Raw genomic sequence first — 26,561 nt, forward strand, 5'->3', positions numbered from 1 at the left:
AAAATTTGGAGACGATTCTTATTAGACTAGGACTCATAGCACTCATAACGGTTATTAGAATTTCAGCTATTTTCTACAAAATTGCACCGTATGATTCTTTCCCACTAACGGTACCTACCCGCATTTGAAATGATTTGGTTCAATATAATAAAAGTAATGAAGAACAGTGTGCATTTAAAGCAACGGCCCTATTATAGACCCATGGGGAACATCACATTTAATAGGACTTTCTCCACAAGATATCGTACCATCACGTGAACATGTAGTGGTTGTCGTATACCAACATATTATGCAAGAATTCTGACGCAATCCGCCAGATCCATACATTCAAGACAATAACAGCTACCTGCTACATTATTTTCAAAAACCAGAATGGTTATTTTATTTGCTCTTTGCCATTTTGATTGAACCGGTTCAAAGCGTAGTCGGATTTTCCCTCCACGTAAGAAACCGTATAGTTGGTGTATGATCTTACCGCAATCAATAAATTGATCTAACGACAATCGTTAGTGACACGTTGAGGTTTCTTCCATTATGTAAATGGGTCAATTTCGATATTGATCTCTTTACGCTTATTTTCATCACGTGAAAAAATTTCCGAAAAATGTCATTGGAACGGTGCGATGAATCACATACTCCTCACTGATTGATTAATTTAAATGATTTAATTTGTCCAATAAAACCGGGTTCAACATCTACGTCTGGCGCTTTGAATTAATTGTTTACCAGTGGCACATAACATGTGGTAAACAATTGGTGATACACTCTTTTCTGGACTCAATTAAGTACCTCGTGACTTCAATCACGCGCTTAAGACGGATTGTTTACAATGAAACTCGATTAAGTTAATTGTCAAAGCAATAAAATTAATACCAGTAAGAATTTGAGTTAAATTTGTGTTTGTTCTGCGATAAAACGTGACATTTTCAACGGAAATCTTAATTCGGAGTGGAAATTTACTTGCCAAGTATAATATTAACACTTTGATAAGTTGAGGGCACGTGACGGTGATTACAATCTAGATTAAAATTATGACAGTAATTAGGCGGCGATAGCGTGAAAAAATAAGAAGTACCGCGACAATGTTGCATTTCGTTTTCAAGGATTCCACATTTACCTTAGAAAAATAATAACATTACAAGCAATGAACGCTCCAATTAAGACCATTTGCAAATTTAGGATCGTCAAGTTTCTTTTAATTATAACTTGCTATTATTAATTACCGAAAGTATTTTTAGTTTAGCCATGTTAATTTTAACTGGTATGGAGTGAAGGCAATTAGCGAATCGTTCGATGTACAGCAGATACTTCCTGATTCATACATTAACCAAAATAAGAATAGAACAAACACAATACTTTTGAAGCCTGCATTTTAGCCTAGAAAAGATATCTGTTTCAGGGGATGATTTGTGGGGTTTAACCGCACCTGCATAAGAGAGACGGATTGGGGTGCAGAAGATTACGGAACTGGTAGTCGCGAAGTTTACCGCAACTCACATTTCTTTAACGAAACTTTGTGTTTGGTACTCCCGTTTAGGGATGCACCAATATGTAGTAGAAATTTCGAAAAAAAATTGCAAAATCAAAGAGGGTATACTAGAAAACCTAGACAAATTTATTCCACCCTGTTGTAATTGTTGAAAAAAATATTAAAGAAGAAACGCAAATATTAATTTTAAAAAAAATTCGGATTGGGCCGAGAGGCAATTTGCGCCCAGTCGCGAGAGAAACTAGCATCAAATCGAAAAAGTATTCACGTCGAGCCGAGAGCAAAGCTGTCCGCGAAGTTGGATAAAGCAGTTGTCAATTAGTGCAGAGTGCGTTTGAATTGTAATTTCTCGTGGAGTCGTGAACGAACTTAATTCAGCGACCGAGGAATTATCTCAGGGTGGTGTGTTTTTGAATTCGGGTCGAGCCAGTGAAGTTAAGTCGACCACCTGTAAACATGACGAGGAACCTACAGTGGCGAAATTAAATATGAACAATAACGCGCAAAATTTTAAAATTTGCATTATAGTTATTTACATAAAAGTCATGAAAATGATACAATACTGGCGAGAAAATATTGAAGGACGAGGCCCCTTTGGGGCCGAGTACTTTAATTTCCGAGTCAAGTAGTGTCATTTTAGTGACGAGTTTTGTATTAAATTTTACCCGAAATCGAAATTTTAATTTTTATACAGAACTTTTGATTAATGTCAATCTGTCAGTGATGACAGGAGTCATTATAGACATTTACAAGTGTCACAAATGCAGCCGATAAAGTGACGGTGCGGCCGGTAAAGTGACAAGCGGCAGGAAACGTAGTCTGCTCTGCCTCTGTCATGCAAACTAAAATTTCCTGACAGAAAGTAGGCATGAAAATGAAGGTTTCAGGACGATTTTGGGTAAAAGTTTTTAGTGGCTTACATTCATAAAGGATAATTTACGGTTTAGTAACTGTTACGTTAAATACGAACAATAGTGGAAATTTTAGGGCAACTTAGGGTCGTTTCGTCACGAGCTGGGAGCGTACATAAGTAAAAATTGGGTGGGAGAATGGCATTCTTGGCCACACCTACGTAACGTAGGAGCGGAAATTTAGAGATTGTGTAACTCGAAATTATTCGCCGAGAGCGCGAATCATGTGAGTTGTGTGCGCCAGTTTCGAGATCGCGTGAAATTTCATTGTTAATTAAAGGTTCAAACCAAAAGCCGTATAACCGCAGTACAAAAAAAAATCGCTAGGCGCGCAACCGGAAAATTGTGTCACCATTTTCGACGAATTTATGGCAGTGGGCACTTTATCCATTCAGTGTGAGCTACCCTTTCGAACCCTTTAATGGACGGCGGATTCATTTTCAACCGTAAATGATGCGATGGCTTTTGGTTTATTAATTTTGTTGGTTTTGTGAATTCCATTTGTCAATAAATGCATATTATATAATATTGTTATTAAAAAACCAAGTGCACTTCTCTTGATATGTGTACAGAGTGTTATTAGATCTACACGGCAACTGGTAAAAAGATTAAATACAATTAATACGTGTTTTTATTGACTGTCAATATCCTAAGTTATAAGGGCAACTTTAGACATTTCTATACTGTGGAACATTGGTAAATTGTTCCAGTAAATAAACCAAATTTCAACTATTAAAGTACGACAAACACAAAGCACGGTTTGATCCGGTTTCAAATTGTCATACATCTTCCCAGATTCACTTTCAACGAGCACCCAATTTTACCCGGTGATACAAAAGGTCCGGGTGTATTTTTTTTTTGATTGCCATGAATAAAATTTGTTCAGGGCGTTCCATTAACGAATTTTCCAAATTGCTGCCACCCATCCAAAGGATAAAATCAACTGTCGATTGGAGAAAATTTGAATGACTGATATTGTGTCTATTTCTTAAGGATTTGGTATAAATGATTTCATTCTAACATTCCTAAAGAGATCGACTCACGGGAGTTTATCCCGTGAACAAATTTGTGTATCGTTTATGAATTATCAGTTAACCCAAACCAAAGATTTGGTAATTTTTTCTCATTAAGAGATTCTCATTGAAAATTTATGTTAAGACGTGTAAATTTATTTTGAATATGATGCATAAGCTATCCCTTCATAACCGACTTCATGAAGTCTGACGATTATATCCTCAAGCATCGGCATCGCTTGTAACTTTTTTCGCCATAACGAACCAAATACCGAAAAAAGTAGGTCAATGGGTCTTAAGGTAAATATCTGATAATGACGCAGCCGAAGGGACGGACGGACGTGCAGATGGATTTTTTTAAATTTTTGTGGAGAAGTACTACAAATTTGAATAATTCGGAAGCATACGAATAATCCAATAGCATGTAGGACATAAAAGATCAGAGGAATACTGTAGCGAGTATTCAGAAATCCCGATAGACATCGAGGCGCCATGAAAGGTTAATCATCGGAAACGAAAGCGAATGTAACGCATTCTTTCCGAGAAGTATGGCGTTTTTGTTCGAAAACATTCTAGAATGTTCGGGAGCGTTCGGAAGTGTTCGAGAACTTTCGAGGAAAACGGGCGTATGCGATATAGCCAAATTTCATGGAATTTAAACCGCGTTGCCAAGGTGAAATAATAGTAATAAATAGCTCCCGCTCGTGTTACGTTATAAATTGTGAGTGATAAATAATAATGACTGTTATAAATTTATTGTTAGTTAATTGTAAATAAATAAATCACGTAATTGAACTTACGTTACAACTTACAATACGGGACGAGGAGGGGGCCCGACAATAGGGGGGTGGAAGTGAAGTGCTCTTCACCCAGATTTCTCTCACGGAACATTTGGAAACGATTACGGATATGGTTTAGATGAAAAATTTGGATCACGTGCCTAATTAGTGGCTAATACTTCTACGAAATTACATGTTTACTACCTACTTTATATTATATAAGCGAATGCGTGTTTCCCAGACTTAAATCGCTGCCTTTAGGCAATACCAATCTTACGCTTCTCAATTTTTATTGTCTCGTAATTTTGCAAATAATTAGGATCTGAATATATCATCTTATTGCTTACGTTTAAACGATCAATTTCTCCTCTTATGGTAAACTTACGTAAACCGGTTACACGATGACGCAATGCACCGTATTACTTATTCATACCACAGCTGGCATTACTGTGGGGTTACTGCCATCATGTGATTTTTCCAATAAATTTGCAAATATAAACACGTCCTGCCTATTTGCGGAATTATGTGCTCTACGTCAATCTTTAATTATTGCCGGAGTACAGTTATTTTGTAGCGATAAATTTTGGTACCTATTTCAGAATTACCCGGTAGAATTCAATCGTTTCACACAATAAGTGACATGTAAATAAATACCACAATTGCTTATTTGCTACAATCAACAGTATAACAACTCGGGAGGTATCCGTTTGTTTATTTGTTTATTATCCCTCTCTTAGTTTTGGGCCCTCAACAGGCATGCGCCCAATTACAGAGTGACCCGCATAATGCTATTTAGAGGTGCCTCTGCAGAAGGTCTTAAGTTGGTCTCTATACTACTCCGGTATTTACCTTACGAATTAGGAAAACTGCAGGAAAACCTAATTCGGAGTAGCCGGTAGAATGCTCGGAACTGGTCTAAGGTAATTTACATCTCCGCCACAGATGAAAAATTCACTTTGACCCAGGTTCCAACACCCGACCTCCGGATTTATAACCCAACGCTCTTACCACTGAGCCATAAAGCCGGCTCGTTCCTCGATAATGCTCCACCAGAAGCGATGTGGAAGTCCTCCTCGATCGTTGTTTTCCGAAGCTGTAGCCAATCTGGGATAGTGCTAAGCTCAGTTGCTAATTATTAGGGCAAGTACACAAGAAAATCCAAAAAGATAGAGTACTTTGGAGCTATGTGTCGAACAGTTTCTAAAAGTGTTTCCACCCCCGTGAAGGAACTACGTTTCGTGGAAGGCCTTTCTATGTACAATATTGCTGGAGGGAATTGCGACCCAGCACCAGGGTGAAGTACCCTACTTTTCGCACCCCGGAGAACGCGCCGAATGACTATAGATACGCTCAGTCGCGCACCCCATAAATTCGATCGATTGATATAGTCATGTTCATTGCTGGTTACCCTCCTCCTCCTTCCGTTTCTTGTAATGTAACTACTCCATATAGAAGACTTGGTATTTGAATATATCTAGACCCAGATTTTTCAAGATTTTATTGCGCACCTCGTCCTTCTAGATCAACCTAATAATCCTTGTTCTAAGTACCTAATTACCACGAGTTCAGAGAATGAAAAAATCCCGTTTCTCGTGTTAATGTGTTACCACGCTTTCATCTCAAAACAGATAAGGACAGCAAAGTATTCATTTTGGACAGAAAGGACTACTTCAAAAGAGTTGATGATATCTTGTATCAGGGTTCAGTTTTACCACAATGTCCGCTTCCTAAAATAATTGCACAAACTAAGAAAGGTGATATTAGAATGTAAAGGTGTATCTAATCGACTGACTGTTGTCTAACCCCGAATCTACCTTCCCAAAATTCATAACCCATCAGGTAAAACCGGATATTTTAGAATATGAATTTAGGAAACAATTTTGTGAAATCTAACAGCACTTTTAATTTCACTTGGTGTCACTTCATATTGGGCCTTTTTAGCTGGAGGATGCTGAACTTGACAATTTGCTCAACTAAATTCAAAATATCTAAGCTTGGTATTGAAAGTACAATTTTCAAAAAATCACAATTGATAAAAAGAACCACATTTCCTCTTATAACCCAGAAATATATAGCTTTTCACGGAAGAGATTACTTCCTAACCAACAAAGTCAAGCTCTATGGCACTTACCTATGCAAAGTTAATGGTTGAATTATGTAAATTCTTATATGTACCTTTAATTGAAATGCCACAGATGACGAATGACGAGAAAACAGCTATGTACACACTCAAAGAAGAGCAAAACTTTGGCATTCATTTTTTTTTAATTCTCCTCTTTCAACATTTAGTTGTCATCTGCGTGTATTCGCATGATTATTTGTGAGAATTTTAATGTTATAAATGTCTAATTGTTACATTATGTTATTGAGAAACGTATTTGTTACTATAAGACTAATTACAATTACTTTAGATTGTTTTTGAACACGAAGAGAACATGCCGTTAAGTTTTCAAGGTTTTAGGGATTTATTATACCAACTTAAAAATACGGTTACAACATGTTCATTGCTACTTTAATAATCGAGAAAAGACAATGTATTTTATTCATTTTGGAGGTGACTTCTTGTAGATCCATAAAATTAGCAACGAACAGTCCAGCAACTTAACATCACCGGTACACGTATAGCCCCTAAACAGGTATAAATTGTGCACAATTCTTGTGCAGATAAAGCGCATTTTTTTAAACACAAATAGCTTAGGTAGGTGAAGGTCCATCACCAATGGATATAATTTTTCCAGGCGTCCCAATCGCCCTTTGTGATTACCATCCTCCAACAGTATGTTCTTGAGGTATAAGGAATCATTTATATCCGATCACGATAAGGGGTCAAGGAGGAGGACTATGGTTGTTAGAAATTGATTCCATTCGTTGAGACCGTTCATGAGAGTACTATGAAGGATCAAACCAGTTCCCCCCCCCCCCCATGTTTTGATAAGGAGTCTGAAAGTAGGGCGGTACCTATATGGTACAAAACAGTTCCTTTTGTTGAAACCTTTAATTAAAATACCATGAAAGATAAAATTAGTTTTTATCTCGTCTCTCTTCCCCGGCCACCCAGGAAACTCGAAAAGGAGTCGCGCAAGAAAGTTATAGTTTGTGCAAACCAATTCATTTCCTTTCATTAGAATACCATGAACGGTAGAACGTCTGCTCACTCCTCCCTCCTTCCGGCCACCATTTTCAAAAATTTTACGTGGCGTATGCAAAATCTTAAATCAGTTAGTTGTGACATGTAACACTTGTGCACGATTTACTTTCAACAACAGCATCTCAGGAAATAAGCCCCCCCCCCCTGGAGACTGCGAAATTTGATGGTCGTCTGGCACACCTTCACTGTTGCAAAACATTCCAGGACTCTATCTAAGACCATTCCCCTAAAAGTATTTCAAAACCGCAGAAGTAGAAATCGTGGAAAACTGTGTTTTTTGTTTTCCGGTAAAAAACTTTTTTTCAAATGAAAATTATCGTATAGAGTTCCATTTCATATTTGATGTCATTTTCTTTGTTTTTATATATACTATTTGATGAAATTCTGAAAAAATTATAGTTCCCATTGAACAAGACACTCAAAAAACGAAAAAACTTCAGTAACATTGAATTTCCCAGTAAATGTTGATGATTTATTTAAATTTTGGAAATTTGTCAAAAATTGATTTCAGCATTCGATTCTACGGGAAAAAAGCACCTATTATTTCTGTGTTTCACTTTGGCCGGCCGTCTGACTGGCTGGCTGGCAGCAAATGCGCGCCCGTAGAAGAACGCTTAATTACGCTGAATTTATCTTTCCGAAAGATATGACGTTTTGTCCGAGAACGTTCTAGAATAGTGGGGTGCCTTCGGAAGCGCTCGAGATCTTTAGAAAAAGAGGAGACGTTTGGTATATAAGAAAAAGAATTGCGTTTCAGTTCAGTTCTGATTTCGACGCCGAAGTAATAAATGGTTCGTGCTGTTATAAATTGTGTGAATGATAAGTTATAAATCTATTCATTTCCAGACTGGTGTAAATTTATTGTTAATTATTTGTAAATAAATAAATAAACAACAAATTTGAGATTGTTTAAAGAATTCTGGAAATACTTCAAAAAATGTTTCAAAAATACTTAGGGATGATTCGAAACGTTCCATAAACATTGGAAACTAGGCAAAATTATAAAAATTTTGAAAATGTTCGGGAAACGTTTAAAGGACTTTGAAAATGTTTCGGAAATGTGTCTCAAAAAATGGCTACGAAACATTAGAAATTTGTGAAATATTTCAGAAATACGTGTCAAATGTGGAGATGTGTAGCAAATTTTCAAAATTGTGTAGTAAGGTACCTTTTGGAAATGTATCCAACATTTGGAAATGCTATCCAAAGTACAAAACATTTGTAAGATGTGTAAAGGTCCCTTTTTTTAGTTATTCGTAAAATAACCACATAAAAGATTCTATACACTTTTTCGTTGGGATCAATATATTTACCTCCACTTAACTTAACTTGGGGACATCCGAAACATATCAAAAGATCCAAAACAAATAAACTGCACCAATATAAACAACGGGCGACAAGGTCACTTCCGGTTGACTAGTATTGACCAAAATTGAATCACTTAGTCCCTTGTCCGTTGTTTACCTATTATTGAAAACAAAACTGGAAAGTTCGACACCGTTCGTGGCATGTACACAGACGGACGGACAGACTGACGGACACAAAGTCCAAAATTATAAACCCGCTTTTTGTCGCTCGTTAATAAGCTACAAGAAATAGGTCTTATAACGAAACGTTAAAACATTAGAAATTGATGCCTGAGGGTTTCAACTGTGAAATAATCCATTCGTTCTAGTGAGATAGGTAATATCTGTTGTCATAAAAATCTATGGCGTTCCAAGGAAAATATAATAGGAAATTATGTACGTACGAGTTCGTAAAAAGTGTGCAAATCTAATGGAAATGAATAGCTGGTTAAAGGCAACACAAATCCAAATGCAATACTTTTTCACTCCCTTGGTGACATTTTTGGAAGATTTTAGGTGCTATAAAGTGTCGAACCTAAGCTTTTACTTCTTTGCTTTTACCCTTTCAGGTAACGAAGTTATCAGACCAGTGAGACTCGCTTCTGAAAACCAATACGTACAGAACTCCCAATCAAGCGGTGGGTTATCAAAGGGTCAAAGACATCTTTGACCTATCCAGCGTTGATAGTAAAAAAAGGAGTTCAAACTGCTAACTAGATTTCAAGGTTAAAAGTTAACGAGCTAATCAATCAACAAAACTTTGGCGTGGTTAAAAATTCTTTGATTCGTTGTACGCATCGGGTACGAATTTCACTTTAACTGGATAAGTATTATTTTATGTTAAAAATTATCCTCGTGTGAGATCGAAGGCACTATTTTGTGGCAGATCAGTATTCTATTTGCCACCATCAATAAGATCTTCAGGCTACCACATTCACTTTGTCAGTACCAACTTCTATAACAGACTTACATAATCAACAAACAAACTGGATTACGGCAGACAGCCATACACTAATCAAACACTCACCAAAATACTTGACCAAAAAGCAATGATTCCCGTCCGTCTCTTCTATTTAACGGCCGCCTTCCCTACTCCACCTTACGCCTCTACTCATTTATCAAAATTAATGCATCTTCGAAGGATAAACTGCACACCTGTGTTTTCTTCGGCGAAAAAACATCCGCTTATCTTGAAACTAATTAGCTTATCGCAGCGATAACGAACTTTAAAAACAAAATAATGCAATTATTTTCAGATATCCCCGATCTTTAACACGTAATTCAACTTTATAACTGCAAATTCACACCAACAAAGCGATTATTTAAACAAAATCAGCATCAAACCGTTCTGAAACAAAATGACATTGACCTAAAATTCAATTAATATGATCGAATTTGTGTTCAATTTCAAATTAGCGACGCCACATGTAACTAAATTTGCAAAATACAGGGTGATGAAATTTAAAGCATACAGGGTGACCCATCGCTATTAAAGTTACTGTGAAGTAAAGTAAAGTAGTAAACGAAATGGTTTTATTTTAAAACAGAAAACTGCGTCATGCAAGTATCCGTTGAGCACAAATCTGGCAGAGAATGTTCGTGAAACTGCTATAGAGGGAGGTGACGCCAGCATCCAAATTACATCGTCATCTACGTCCTTACTTATTTGCAGCGAGGGGTTACATGTTACATCTACATTAATATAACACTACGCAACTTTTTGCGTGGACACCTTTTATTTAACTGAAACGTTCCACAGTCGATTTATTTAATTAACACCCATTCGAAAGTTCGCCCGTTTCGCGTACCTACTGATTAATTACTAATATTCGATTTTTGGGTACGATGCATCAATGCGATTATCGTCCTTCCCAATTTTTTCTTTCGTGACCAAAGGCGGAATCTTAACCGTTAATACTTGAAAACTTATCGCCTAATGCGCTTTTAAGATATCTTCCTGGACGCGTCCCTACTTTTTCCAATTTTGTAACACGCCCAAAAAATGGAAGCTAATAGCTTACAGCGGCCATCTTCACTAGTTCCTCCGGCTCTATCTAATCTTCCGCCCTACTGGAGCATTCAACTTTATCACTCGATTAAATGGGCACAGTCCCATCCGGTAACCCTTCACTTACGAAGAAGAGTCATGGAAACACCATTCATCATTCAAATTTATCGATATTGTCACACCGTAAACGGCGGTATGCAAATGAATTGAAAAGTAAACGAACGATTTTAGTATTTTATCACTAAACCAGATTATAAACAATAAAGTGACCGACAGCATTAGCAAAGAAAAATGAAAATTCGCGCGCGCTTAACCCAATTCCTAAAACCTTGCAATTTCACACCTTTATTTACTCTTGAAAACCTTGTAGTTGTGGCCTGAATTACCTACTCATGTTTACAGATATCGATCATCAATAATTAAGAGTGATTGTAGTTATCTTATTAATTAACGACGGTTAATGGCCACAACCTATTTCTTGTTGTCTACCTAGAATTTTTACGTTATAGACGCAATGAGCAAGGTTTTGACCATTGCATTTTGCTGAGATCACAAATGGAAAGACTTGCCAAAATCTGTTAGCATCTTGCAAAGTACTTTGAACTTTCAAATTGGTCAATTAAACAAGTTTTCTGCCAAAAAAAAACGATTCCACAAATTCAACAGGTAAAAAATTCGCCGAAGGTTAACACGTAAAAGGATGCTGGAGAACATTCCGAAAACCGACGATATAATTGACAGTTTAAGTAAATAGAAAGCATTAAAGTAAATATAAACAAGACAATGACTCACAAAACGTAGTACAACATTTCAAATTGAATGAATTCGTAATGATGATCGCGTGCCGTAATGTTAGTGTTACTGCGGCAGTCAAAATGTTGCACGAGGAGGTTTTTCCAAAGAAACCATGACTAATCGCCCTATACCTAGTGAATGGTGTTATGATTAGGTAGTACAAAAATAATCTATTTATACCTCCCTGTGGTGGATTAATCAGTGTAGTTAATTAGTATAATCTTGTCTGTACTATCATGCACTTTTCTCAAGGTTACAAACTGCTTTTTTAATTAGGTAACACTTATCTGAACATGACTCTCCGCCAATAAGATACGAAATATTTCGAAACGATTCTATCCAGTAGTTGGGTTTTTGTTTAATTTTTTTGTAAATGCGTAGAAGAAATTTCAAAATACAAAAAAAAACCTTCTTCATTTGATTTTCACATTTACACGAATTCCTGGATGAGCCACCTACATTCGCTTTTCTTGTAAAGACGTTAATCTGTGGAAATTATACTAAATATTGACCGATTCTATTACCATTGAATCTGACTTAAACTATGGAAGAGAGAAACTGATAATATCCTATCAAGGGCAATAGTGCACGCTGAAGCAACTTTTCGTGTGGCGGTCATATTCTTGGTGGCCAAAAAAGTTTGTTTACATCTTTCAGAAGGAAGAAATGTTTACATCTTGTTTACTCCGTCAGCTGTTTGCATCTTCGGTCACGTTACTTTTTTTGCTTCTATACAGAGTTTGTATCATAACTGGTGGGCAAACAAATTGAAATTTGCTTCGCTTTACGATCGTCCTCCTTTAAGGAACTATCAAAATGTCGGTTATATGGCAAGAATTATGACCTAGATATCTGTACCATAAAAAAACGAGTAATTGCCAATTTTTTTACCTTCTTTAATTACTTTAGATGTCAATCTGTAACCGGAAACAAAGTTCATTATTTCGATGTGTAATATTTTTTGCATAAACTTAAAAAAAAAGTTTGTGATTCACTTGGTGCGATTCCTGTGACAGAATCAAACTTTTTATTCTAACAGAAGTTGCATTACAGAGTGCGGAATTTCCTGATCGTTTTTGGTGTTGTATGCGGTAAGGTTAGACCTCTGTCATATCTCGGGAACCGTTCGGGTAAAAAATTATTGGGTAAATCGGTTGTGAAGAATCGCTGGAAAATATTTTCAAGTTCTAAAAATGACCACCAGAGCGCGTAACAGCCATCTTAAATTTTAAAATTGCATTTTCTTTAAATTTTGCATAATAAACTAAACAATCTTTTTTCACATTTTTAAATAGAACCATTTTATCTATCATTTTCGTACAAACAAAAACTCAGCTATTTCAAAAACAAAGATGGTGTGGTTGTTTTCGCAATATCTTGCTTTAACTTCCTAACCGTTTGACCTATCGGTCACAAATTTGGTATCGTTTAAAGAGCATTCCTTGGCCAATAAGAATCAACCAAAATATAGTTAATTTAGTTGAATCCTTCCCCGCCAGGGGGCTAGTTTTGACACTATGATCCAAATTCCTTAACAAAATAAAATATATATATATATATATATATATATATATATATATAAAAAGCGCTAAGGTGAGATCATTTTCACATATATTGCAGATAAGGTGAGATCCATTTGGTAAACCCGAGATCCGTTTTCGGATCTCGCCTTTTTTACTGTGTATATCGAGTCTATTAGCTCGGTCGATCATACAGGAAGCTAAATTTCAATTTTCGCCCGGATCTCAACTTTTAGGTTTTTGTCAAAATTTATACACGCGAAGTTCTTGAGTGATCATCTTAGGGGGCGCTGCTTACGTTATATATAATGCGTTATATTTTAAATAAAGTGAGATCCAAATAAACGGCAACATTGTAAAGCGGTACTCTCGCTTTAAAGTGCGATAGCAAATAATGAAAGAGGTAGCTGTACTATGTGCGCTATAACGTAAATAATTTGTTATCTGCTACCTCGTATGTATTATTCCTAATCCACGTTACGTTACAAGGGCGGATTTGTATTAAAGAGATTAAACTGGTGGATTGAGGAGAAATGTAAAATAACGTTTAGTATATTTTAGTAAGCGCATTAAATTAATAAGAGGGTCATAATGGATTCTAAGGGTATCGTAACTATAAGCTGGAACACACCTACCACGGTGCCCAATAAGGGAATTTGGTACACTTTCGATGACCACTTGTATTTTAATCAAAAGATGTCAAAATCGTTATTGCTATACCAAGCTCATCGGGAAAAGAACCAAAGATATTACAGCGCTGTCTAAAAAGAGAATTTGGTAAATTGTTTATGATTGATTTTACCAATTAGGTACCGTACGCATTTAGGCAGAACGTACCACGTATTAACCATACGGCAAAAATTGGCCGTTCTGATTGGACCACGGCGAAACGCGGTACGTTTTGTCCAAGTTGGGTCCTAACGCGGTACGCTTTGTCACCGCTTTGGTTTTATCCTGATTTCTTTGGGTTTGGTGTTTACACATGATTGCCGGATAAGTTCGATATTTTTGAACCGAAATTGTCACCTCTATGATTTGATTTGAACCAATTTGACTAACCCAGACATCTGTCTTCAAAAATGAACTTTTTGCAGATTTCGTTACGAAATACTGAACAACCTAATGATAATAACTTTATAGTCCTTGTGATTGCTTTTTACCAACCAGGCACCATACGGTACTGGACGAGAGATAAGAAAGCAATTTAATAATGATTTCTTTGGGTTTGGTGTTTATACATGATTGGAGGATGAATTAGATGTTTTTGAACCAAAATGGTCACCTCCATGGTTTGAACCAGTTTGACTAACCAAGGCATCTTTCTTCAAAAATGAACTTTTCACAGATTTCTTTACGAAATACTGAACAACCTAATGGTTTACATGTATCATAAGCAAATAACTTTAGAGTTCTTATGATTGCTTTTTACCAACCATGCGCCATACGGTACTGGAAAAGAGATAAGAAAGCAATTTGATAATGATTTCTTTGGGTTCGGTGTTTATACATGATTGGAGGATGAATTAGATGTTTTTGAACCAAAATGGCCACCTCCATGGTTTGAACCAATTTGACTAACCAAGGCATCTTTCTTCAAAAATGAACTTTTTACAGATTTCTTTACGAAATACTGAACAACCTAATGGTTTACATGTATCATAAGCAAATAACTTTAGAGTTCTTGTGATTGCTTTTTACCAACCATGCACCATACGGTACTGGACGAGAGATAAGAAAGCAATTTGATTGGGTTTGGTGTTTATACATGATTGGAGGATGAATTAGATGTTTTTGAACCAAAATGGTCACCTCCATGGTTTGAATCAGTTTGACTAACCAAGGCATCTTTCTTCAAAAATGAACTTTTTGCAGATTTCTTTACGAAATACTGAACAACCTAATGGTTTACATGTAATCATAAGCAAATAACTGTAGAGTTCTTGTGATTGCTTTTTACCAACCATCACCATACGGTACTGGAAAAGAGATAAGAAAGCAATTTGATAATGATTTCTTTGGGTTTGGTGTTTATACATGATTGGAGGATGAATTAGCTGTTTTTGAACCAAAATGGCCACCTCCATGGTTTGAACCAGTTTGACTAACCAAGGCATCTTTCTTCAAAAATGAACTTTTTGCAGATTTCGTTACGAAATACTGAACAACCTAATGATTTACATGTAATCATAAGCAAATAACTTTAGAGTTCTTGTAATTGCTTTTTACCAACCAGGCACCATACGATACTGGAAGAGAGATAAAAAAGCAATTTGATAATGATTTCTTTGGGTTTGGTGATGATTGTAGGATGAATACCTATGCATAATCAATTTTGAAGCATTTCAGATAATGTCAAAAAATTATTACATTAATTATAATGGCAATTGTACTTTGAAAGTGAGTTTGAATTGGGTCCTTTAATTCAAAGATGTAGACTTATGAACCACTATCAGCTGTTAGAAAAATAAAAAAAATCATTTCCAACGGGAACTCTTTCCTTCAATAAATAGGTAATCGTTTTAATTTATCATCGATGTAAAATAGAGTACCTATTACACTAGGTATTATATAATTAAATGTTATAATATTTTCAAGCCCCGGGTGCCAAATAATATTAACGCTTTATCGAAGAAAGAATACGCGAAGGAATCCCACATGAAGGCTAACAACCTGTTAAGTATTCGCAAAAGATAACGAAATCTATTTTTAGAACAAGTACATTTGACAACACCGCATGATCTCTACTTAATACACCAATGTCATTTTATACACTATATGATCTCTACTTAAGTGTATTTATTTTTTGATCTCATCCTAACTGCTTTTTATATGGATAATTTTAATTGTATGAATTTCTTTCCCCTCTATAGGGGTAATGATAGAAGAACATATTTCATGTCATTGGCAACCCATTACACACGCATATTTTTAACTTTAAAGGGGGATCTCAGGTTATCCTACTATTATCCGGATCTCGACTTATATCAATAATATATATATATATATATATATATAGATTTAAAAAGCGCTAAGGTGAGATCATTTTTACATATATTGCAGATAAGGTGAGATCCATTTGGTAAACCCGAGATCCGTTTTCGGATCTCGCCTTTTTTATTGTGTATATCGAGTCTATTAGCTCGGTCGAGCATACAGGAAGCTACATTTCAATTTTCGCCCGGATCTCAACTTTTAGGTTTTTGTCAAAATTTATACACGCGAAGTTCTTGAATGATCATCTTAGGGGGCGCTGCTTACGTTATATATAATGCGTTATATTTTAAATAAAGTGAGATCCAAATAAACGGCAACATTGTAAAGCGGTACTCTCGCTTTAAAGTGCGATAGCAAATAATGAAAGAGGTAGCTGTACTATGTGCGCTTTAACGTAAATAATTTGTTATCTGCCACCTCGTATGTATTATTCCTAATCCACGTTACGGTATAAGGGCGGATTTGTATTAAAGAGATTAAACTGGTGGATTGAGGAGAAATGTAAAATAACGTTTAGTATATTTTAATAAGCACATTAAATTAATAAATTAATAATTAAAATAAGAGGGTCATAATGGATTCTAAGGGTATCGAAACTATAAGCTAGGAACACACCTACCACGGTGCCCAATAAGGGAATTTGATACACTTTCGATGACCACCTGTATTGTGATCAAAAGATGTCAAAAACGTTAATTTCTATACCAAGTTCATCGGGAAAAGAACCAAAGATATTACAGCGCTGTCTAAATTTGGTAAATTGTTTATGATTGATTTTACCAATTAGGTATCCTACGCGTAGTGGAAGAGAGGTACAAAGCAGTTTTATTCTGATTTCTTCGGGTTTGGTGTTTACCTACACATGATTGCAGGATAAGTTCGATGTTTTTGAACTGAAATTGTCACCTCCATGATTTGAACCAATTTGACTAACCAAAGCATCTTTCTTCAAAAATGAACTTTTTACAGATTTCGTTACGAAATACTGAACAACCTAATGGCTTACATGTAATCATAAGCAAATATCTTTAGGGTTCTTGTGATTGCATTTTACTAACCAGGCACCATACGATACTGGAAGAGAGATAAGAAAGCAATTTGATAATGATTTCTTTGGATTGGGTGTTTAAGCATGGTTGGAGGATGAATTAGATGTTTTTGAACCAAAATGGCCACCTCCATGGTTTGAACCAATTTGACTAACGAAGACATCTTTCTTCAAAAATGAACTTTTTGCAGATTTCATTGCGAAATACTGAACAACCTAATGGTTTACATGTAATCATAGTCAAATAACTTTAGAGTTCTTGTGATTGCTTTTTACCAACCGCACCATACGATACTGGAAGAGAGATAAGAAAGCAATTTCTTTGGGTTTTGTGTTTATACATGATTGTAGGATGAATGAGATGTTTTTGAACCAAAATGGTCACCTCCATGGTTTGAACCAATTTGACTAACCAAGGCACCTTTCTTCAAAAATGAACTTTTTACAGATTTCATTACGAAATACTGAACAACCTAATGGTTTACATGTAATCATAGGCAAATAACTTTAGAGTTCTTGTGATTGCTTTTTACCAACCGCACCATACGATACTGGAAGAGATAAAAAAGCAATTTGATAATGATTTCTTTGGGTTTGGTGTTTATACATGATTGTAGGATGAATACCTATGCATGAGCAATTTTGAAGCATTTCAGATAATGCCAAAAAATTATTACATTAATTATAATAGCAATTGTACCTTGAAAGTGAGTTTGAATTGGGTCCTTCAATTCAAAGATGTAGACTTATACACCGCTATCAGCTGTTAGAAAAATAAAATAATCATTTCCAACGGGAACTCTTTCCTTTAATAAATAGCTAATCGTTAATATTTATCATCGATGTAAAATAGAGTATTACACTAGGTATTATTTAATTAAATGTTATAATATTTCAAGCCCCGGGTGCCAAATAATGTTAACGCACCGCTTTATCGAAGAAAGAATACGCGAAGGAATCCCACAGGAAGGCTAACAACCTGTTAAGTATTCGCAAAAGATAACGAAATCTATTTTTAGAACAAGTACATTTGACAACACCGCATGATCTCTCCTTACCACACCAATGTCATTTTATACACTATATGATCTCTACTTAAGTGTATTTATTTTTGGATCTCATCCTAACTGCTTTTTATATGGATAATTTTAATTGTAGAATTCCTTTCCCCTCTATAGGGGTAATGATAGAAGAACATATTTCATGTCATTGGCAACCCATTATACACGAATATTTTCAACTTTAAAGGGGGATCTCAGGTTATCCTACTATTATCCGGATCTCGACTTATATCAATAATAGATATATATATATATTATAAATATGTAAATATATATCTATTTAAATACTCTAGCAATAACAAATAAGGATCCCCAATAATTCAGACGGCACAAATATCACAGGTTCCAGAAGAACAACTTCAACTTCTAATCCTAACACCGGAACAATTAAGTCTCCGAATCAAGTAGACGAAACCCCACCCCCCTTTAACTCTAATCAGGAATCATGCAAGATAATATATATATGTAAATAAGTTACCTTAACCCTATGACTTCGTCCTAAAAAAATAAGTTCCCGTGTAGCAGGGATTAAAACTGCCACAATACAGCGCACCGAACAAAGCAAATACGCATTTGGTTAACCGAAACAATAAAAAAAAATGATTATCAAACCTCGCTAGATGTTGATCAACAGCTATCGGTAATTCTGCGGCCTAGATCGCCGGATTTAATTAACCAGAACCAATAATTAGTTCAACTAGATACCTATATACCAAACCGAAATCACAGCAGCCAATATGGTTCTTATCTAGCATGCACAAATTTTCATATACCAAAAAAATCGTTATAATTATCCCCTTAAGTCAATTAATATTTACCAATCAAGCTGGCTCCCACCCCATAAAACAATTAAAATAACAAAATCACAAAAATATATCTGACCAAACCCACTTGATTGTCGGGACCTGTTATTATTCGGCTATAATTTGAATATACTGAATCTCAACTAATTTACAATTAACAGTAGCACAAAGCTTCCCACCACAAGTAATTTCTTGGCAACGAAATGTCTTCAACTAATTTTTAACGAAAAGGGGTCTCCCCAAATTAAAAAGAATTGACAGAATCTCAGAGATTCTCCGCTAACAATAATTTATCGTGAACGTCAAATTCCGCAGCAACAAGAATGTTCTAAGGTCCTCCCAATCAATCGGTACGTAACTCGACAGACATTAATGACACTTAGCTGTGTATTCCTCCCCTACGTTCCTCCAACACCTCGCCACGATCTCCACGTACAGCGGTTGACTATGTGGTCGGCACGAACTCCAAAGGTTCTACGATTCTACAACGTCCTCGATCTCACGTTTCTCCCAACAGCGATATACACGAAAAATACAACTCCAACTCCCTCAGGGTTAGTCTTCAAGACACGAAAAACGAACGTACGACAGCCCTGCTGGTTATTATCGTCCTACAGGTTGCTCTTATAGCCCTACCAGTAGCTAGCTCCGCCCTTTTAACAGACGGATTGTACTAGATTAACGCAGATGAAAGCAAATTGATTGACGAAATCTCCGGCCCTAGCCGCGTGGTCTAACCACTCTTTTCGGTGAACTACATCGGCCAAATCCCGCAAGCGGTAATAAGACAACAACCCATTCCTTTCCAATAGTCCAATTCCAAACGAAGTCTTAATAAATACCGATAATTCACCAACAATCACATAATATGCTACACTACGACTTGCTTTCCGCCATCACACCATTTCAAGAGAGAGATCGTTGATAGTTCCACCTTAAAAATCCCCTAGGTGAGCGGCATCTTTCATACAACCAGGACTCCTACACGATATTCGTTTTCCCGACCAAAGTGACCGTCACAAGTGTCCTTTTTAAACTTTTGTAAATGCCCAATTCTTGTTTAAATTTGATCGCTTTTGTAATTTATTTGTAATTTTGTAATTGTATTGTAATATTTAAGAGATCAGGTGTTCGAAGAATTGGGCGTTTTCATATTTAATTGGTTACGTGGAGACGTTTGGCGCATTCCGTCCGTAATTGGCATATTTGCAAATTTTGGAGTCTATTTGATGTGGGAATTGTGTTTCCTTAAATATTGGAGACAACGAGTAAACGAGACGGTTTTCTACTAGTTTTGGCGACGGCGAGGGTTAAAAAGCGTGTGTACTAGAGTGGAGCGAAAAATTACATTTTCCGAAATTCAAAGTATGGTAGTGTTCAAAAGTTGTCTATTGCAAAACACAAAATAACATATTAAATGCGCAATTAAATAAAAAATACTTTAAGGCGCGTCCAGACATGGCGAACGAGCGCGAACAAGCACTCGCGAGCACGAGAATTTCGTCAAGTGTGGACGTAGCGGCAAGCGCAAACGAACATGAAGAAGCAACGACAAACGTCGGCGAACGCGATCCGCCGTCGGTCGGTACATCAAAGGAAAATGCTCGTTCGTGTTTGATCGCGATCGTCAGGTCTGGACGGGGAACGAACGGTCGCTGTTGCATTTGCAAACGAAAAGTGGCAGTTGAGTCAACAGGTTGAGTTAAACTAGCAGTGTTGATTGATTTTGCGTGTTAAGCCTCATGGAATGGTCCAACGACATAGTTATTTCTTTTATAAAAGATGTGGAAAAGTTGGCAATGCTATGGGATAGCCAAAATCCCTTTTACAAAATTACAAGGAAAAAGAATGATGCGTGGTCCGAATTAGCTCGTACTTACAATAGTACACCAGAAGAAGTAAAAAAGAAATGGAAGAGTTTACAGGTAAGTTAATGATTTATTAAACATTGTTCCTTAATTTTCTTTGTTATTAAAATTTTAATTGAACTTAAAAGTTCCAGATTTTTGCATAGGTGGGTACCTATTTTTAGGTATATGGTCTGTAGGTAATGTAATATTTATTATTTTTTTTAGGCGTCGTATAGAAGGGAGAGACAAAAAGTCAAAGATGTTACTCATTCAGGCATGGCGACAGCTGACAAATATACTCCCACCTGGTTTGCTTATGATGCTTTGGCATTTATGTCAGATCGTTATACTCCACGGAAAACACAAAATACTTCAGAAGTAAGAATTTTTATTCAGATACATATTTTACCGTAACGAACAATAATAGTTAATAACAATATATAGATAACCTACTCATAATCGTCTTGCCATGAAACGCGTTCTGTTTTGCAAAATTCCGCAAACGTATCCCTGATTTTTTTTACATTTTCGGCTGTTTTTCGAGGAATACATCGAAAAGAGCTAAACGCCGATCTTTCTTGGTAATCGTTCCCTTGCGTACTTTTTTTTTCTACACCTGACTTCTCGGTAAAATTATTATAGTTTTTGCGATTTCTTAAAAAGTTGTGTAGATATAAACATGCAAGCACAACAAGAGTTGCTTTATCAGGATTTAACAGCATTGGTTTCCTGAACACTCTGAATACAGACGATAATATGCCGAATGCATTTTCAACAATTCGTCGCGCTCTACTCAGTCGATAATTGAAAGCTCTTTCTTTTGTACCTTTTTCCCAGGATCCTGTATAGGGTTTCATAATATTTTTCATAAGCGGAAACGCGTCATCTGCTACAAACACGTAAGGTGCGACAGAATTGGTTGTTGGGAGGGGCGCTTCTTCTGGCAAGTTTAAAGAATTTGATTCCATGTCAAGATAGAAACTAGTATTTTTAAACACACCACCATCGGAAATACGTCCTTGACAACCGACGTCTGCATAAATAAATTTGTAATTTGCATCAACAACTGCCATTAACACAATACTGAAGTGCGATTTATAGTTTAAGTAGTCGGAACCGCTGTTGATAGGTGCTTGTAAAGCTATGTGCTTCCCGTCTATCGCGCCTAAACAATGGGGGAAATTCCATAAATTGTAGTAATCTTCCGAAATTTTGAGCCATTCTTCCCTGGAAGTTGGTGTCTGGAACAAAGAGAATTACCTGATAGATATTTATTTTCTGTAATACTCAAAAATAATTTTAAGAGCGGCGATAAACAAACTAACCAAAATTAATCACCAAGACCACGAACAAAACTAATAAAACCATTAATTTTTGTAACTTAACCTTTTGTATGTTTTTCCTTGGTTTTTAGGATTCCCAGCAGCTCCTCGGTGAAGGTGACGATGAAATCCTGGGCGATGGTGAAGATGAAGAAAGGAATGATAAAACCTTAAAGGAAGCAACCTCAAAGGAAACTGGAAGCAAATGTGACGAAGAAAAAAGTGAGATGCCCTTATCTACCACGACTACAAAAAGCACTCTAAAACGACCTTTGTTTTCAAAATCATCGTGTGCCAAGAGGCCTAAAGAAGATCCTAGAATAGATGAAGTTTATAGTATTTTGAAATCGACTGCATCAGAGCGTCCAGTTACTCGTGATGATAATGATGTATTTGGAGAATACGTTGCGAAAACGTTGAGAACATTAGATAGTCACTCGAGAATTGTAGCCAAGCATTATATAAATCAAAATCTGTTTGACGCTGAAATGGGAAGATTTAGGCAGCCATTATTACATATGCAATCACAGTTCCAGCCTCAGTATTCCAGCTCGGCTTCTGCGCATTCTTCAACAACGGTGACACCATTCCCTTCACCTTCACTAAGCCTTGGGAATCCTAATCAAAATTCTCAGCAACAGTTTTCAACTAATCAAAGCCTACCGGCGAGTAACCATCAGATAACTCCAACTCCTATGCAGACAGCTCCGTTGCAACATGCAGAACAAGTTTCAGCAATGAGCATGGGATCTACAGTTCACGAGTCTAATGACAGACATACAGAAGAATCTGCAGCACCCTCGTTACTTACGTTTTTCACAAATTTTCAATAGGCATCGGTAGTTTTAATGTAATATTTTTTGTAACATTATCCCTAACCTATGCATATAGCAATTGGTGAAATAAATATAAAAATAGTATCTTACCTACCTTAATTTCATGTCGTAGAGCGTCTATTATCGCAGCACAAACTTCAGGAATAATCGTTGCAATAACTTGTTTTGAAAATTTAAATAGATAACTAAGGCTGGCGTAGGAATCCCCTGTTGCAAGAAATCTTAAAGTCACACTTAGTCTTTCTTTTGCTGGAATAGCTTCTCTGTAATAAGTGTCCTTTTTTACTATTTTTGGTCCTATTAATTGCAACAATTCTTCAAAATCAGTGGCAGTCATTCTGGAAAAGTTTGTAAAATGCCCGGAATCTTCTTGTGTAAGGGTAAGCAATAATTCTGAAGCATTACGGTTTTCTCTGTCTCTAAATATTGATGTCATCCACCATCGACGGCGCCTTCTGCGTTTTTTCTCGTTTAATTTCAGAAACAAAAACGCAGCACTTGCTACTATTATTTTTTTCTTTCGAGTCGAATCCATGCTCGAAAACAGAAAACTGTGGAACACAAACGAATGGTAAAATGGCCGCGAATTGTTCGTTCGCGCTCGTTTTAAAGAAAATCTCTCTGCTTTCCGCTCGTCGATGCTTGTTTGCGTTCGCCAACGCTTGTTCGCGCTCGTTCGCCATGTCTGGACGCGCCTAGAGGTTCCCCAAAGGCATTCAAATTTCACAAAATTAAGTATATGGACTAAATAGGTAAATAGCCCTCATTTAATGCATATATTATACATTGTGTTTGAAAACAGTGTTCTATGTGTTTGAAATGTGCTAGAAAAAGGTAGAGATCTAAGTATGACAGCAAGAGCAAAGAACTGGTCACGGGGTTATACTTTGACGGTTGAAAAGATAGAACAATTACGCAAGAGATGAGAGGGAGCCAACTTCATAGAAAAACTGTAATAGAAGAGCACATTGTGTTAGTATCAGAGCCAGGATCAAAATATTTAGGTCATGTGACGCCACTATCCGGATCTGCATCAAATATTAAACGGCAAATTGTGAAGTTTCTAGAGGAAAAGATAGACTGCTCCAATTTATTTGGCATAGGGTATGACGGAACAGTTGTGAACACTGGGAATAAAAATGGTGTCATAAGAATGTTAGAACTATATCTTGGCCGTCCCGTTCAGTGGCTGATCTGTCTGTTCCATGCAATTCAAAGTTTGGATGGAGCTTCAACTGGACCGCATTAAAATTCTGGTACCATTGGGAAAGCTTTAGAAACCTGTGAAAGTTTACCATCTGTATTGTATCATCCAATCCAAAGCGAAAACTTACCAGAACTTGTTCCTAATGATGTTAGTACTGACCAAAAATATTTATGGGACATATGTCAAGCTGTTATTTCTGGTGTTTGCTCCGAAAGCCTAATTCATAAAAACCGGGCAAATTATGCCATTCCCGTTGGCTAACAACGGCGAACAGGATACTAAGACTTTACATATCCTCAAATGAAGTAACAAGGAGCCTTCAAGTATTATGCGAATTGTGGTGAAGATTTATGCACCTTCATGGTTCAATATCAAGCTTAAGCCATCATGTAAAGAGGGTCCTCGGCACTTGTTAAATATGATTAAATGGTCCAGGCATTTTGATGAAGTCATACAAAGAAACGGTTTTTATGCAAATCCAGAAAATCTTCTAAGTTTCATGGTTACAGATGAATCTAAATTTGTAAGAGAGTTAGCGTATCGTCGTCTACTGAAAATTCGACAGCAAGAGCAATGCTTTTAGCATTAGATTTTTTAAGATTCCAAAAATTAATTTTAATGCAACAGACTTTGTGGAACTGATTGACTGGCAGTCATGCAAACTTACGTCCTCTCCATTGCTATCTAATATTTCCAATGAGGATATTTTAGCAATGACAGTAGATCCCGATAAAATGGAAATTGATCAATATCCCTGTCATACTCAAGCAGTGGAACATGTTAGATTTTTTGTTTTGTGCCCAAGATTTGCACGTATTAATAAATAGTTATTTACCTAACAAGTTCGGTAAGTTAATTTTTCCGCATGAGCACTTTGTTTGCAGCACGACCGTAGGGAGTGCTGCATTTAGTGCGAATGCGGGAAAATTCTTTCCGAAAGAGTTGGGTACAATATTTTTTGTAACGAATTGCGTAAAAAAGGTCAAAATTAATAAAGTTCTGTAAATTAGTTTTTTTTAATCATGAGTTGGTAACACAATAATATGTTTGGTTGGTAACATAGTTTTGTAACTACCCACTTTTCATCGCACTGGTCACATTTAAAACTTTCAGATCTTTGGTTAATACATATTTTGCCTTTGCAATGAGTGCTACTACTGGTCACAGAATTGCATCGTTTGCACTGCATATCCTTGGAAGTCTTCAGTGTTAACAAATATGCTTTGAAAAGAGTGCTTTTATTGGTCGCGTAAGTGTACTGATCGTATTTAATATTCCCAGAAGACTGTGCGGCGGTTTTCTTAACTTGCTCGCAATTACTCGTTATTTTGGTAAAGGTTTCCTAACAAACTGAACGTAGGTACGCCATTTTGCCGTGGATGTTTCCCTTTACGAAATAACAACAATTTCTTTTCAGGTTCGTGTCGGTGTGAAAAATCTTCTTTTTCTCTCTTCAAAGTACTTAGGACTTACCTTCTGTACCTCTTTAACCCGCTAGCTCAGATAATGAAATGGGTGCAAATAGGAAGATAATTCGTTCTATTCTAGCTCACGGTATAAAATTCATTAATCATAAAAACGTAACCAAAATTTGGAAGAATGTTATTTTGACGTTACTACTCTCATATGCTTCCGAGATTGGTATGTAAATGCAACAATCTGGGTTTCCTTTAAACGCAAATTTCTTGACCTCCTTGAGAAATTACAGAGAATTAATATTAATTATCTTTAATACCTTTATTTGAAAGTCAATGGATTCAAAACATATAAATATCTCCGCCCTTAAAAGAACGGTAAAGCTTAATAATCAAAATAACGGACATTTCCTTTAACTGGTACCTTAATCAAATTTAACTGTTATACAATCCCCTAAAATACATAAAACCCCAAAAGTCAAATATAAAATTGTTCCGATCGATCCAAAATACGCAAACTTCACGATTTAATCAAGTTTATCAAATATAAAACTGCAAATTCTACCTTCATTCGTCTCGGTAATGGCGTTGCTTCTTATCTAATCGCCTTACATCCGCTGGGAACAGGTTGGTGACCTCGCATTCCAGGCGTTCGGTTTTGTCGTTACAGGAAATCAAACTGGTGGTGGTGGACTGCCAAATTTCCCCAAATCTAATCTTCTCAATGTGGAAATACCCACAAATACTTGCTGGCTTTGCAAGCAAAACGCAAAGCTAAGTTAAACAAACGCTGGCGGAAAACAATACGCCGGCGGGAAAAACTAACGCTGCATATGCTCTTCTTCCATACTGGGAAACAAACTACGTTGGCACACAGACTCCAAATTCCACTCTTAGACAACGATGTGGGCGTAAAATATCTTGATAACTTTATTTACGCTATATCAATCTTAAAACGTTCGGCGACGTCACACTATCACTTTTGATTTTTTTGTTGCGTATTGAAATCGTAGTAC

At 36.4% G+C, this 26,561-nt stretch overlaps 2 protein-coding genes across 3 annotated transcripts; one reads left to right on the top strand and one right to left on the bottom strand.

Moving 5' to 3' along the window:
- Positions 1-20,628: 20,628 nt before the first annotated feature.
- LOC116182869 lies at positions 20,629-22,939 on the top strand. Of its 2 annotated transcripts, XM_031503425.1 has the most exons (3): positions 20,629-20,840; positions 20,991-21,143; positions 22,180-22,939. In XM_031503425.1, the coding sequence occupies exons 1-3, from the start codon at positions 20,658-20,660 to the stop codon at positions 22,918-22,920; spliced, it is 1,077 nt and encodes a 358-aa protein (XP_031359285.1). In that variant the 5' UTR covers positions 20,629-20,657; the 3' UTR covers positions 22,921-22,939. The 2 variants fall into 2 exon arrangements, with proteins under 2 accessions (XP_031359285.1, XP_031359286.1); XM_031503426.1 differs by lacking the exon at positions 20,991-21,143.
- On the bottom strand, positions 21,106-23,596 carry LOC116182868 (protein ALP1-like). The gene is made up of 2 exons (XM_031503424.1): positions 23,018-23,596; positions 21,106-22,006 (listed from the first exon to the last, which is right to left on the bottom strand). Exons 1-2 carry the CDS (start codon positions 23,456-23,458, stop codon positions 21,215-21,217), a joined length of 1,233 nt encoding a protein of 410 aa, XP_031359284.1. The 5' UTR covers positions 23,459-23,596; the 3' UTR covers positions 21,106-21,214.
- Between the last annotated feature and the right edge of the window lie 2,965 nt (positions 23,597-26,561).

Source organism: Photinus pyralis, unplaced genomic scaffold (genome assembly GCF_008802855.1).
Source record: "Photinus pyralis isolate 1611_PpyrPB1 unplaced genomic scaffold, Ppyr1.3 Ppyr1.4_unclustered_Scaffold7873, whole genome shotgun sequence".
NCBI lineage: Eukaryota > Metazoa > Arthropoda > Insecta > Coleoptera > Lampyridae > Photinus > Photinus pyralis.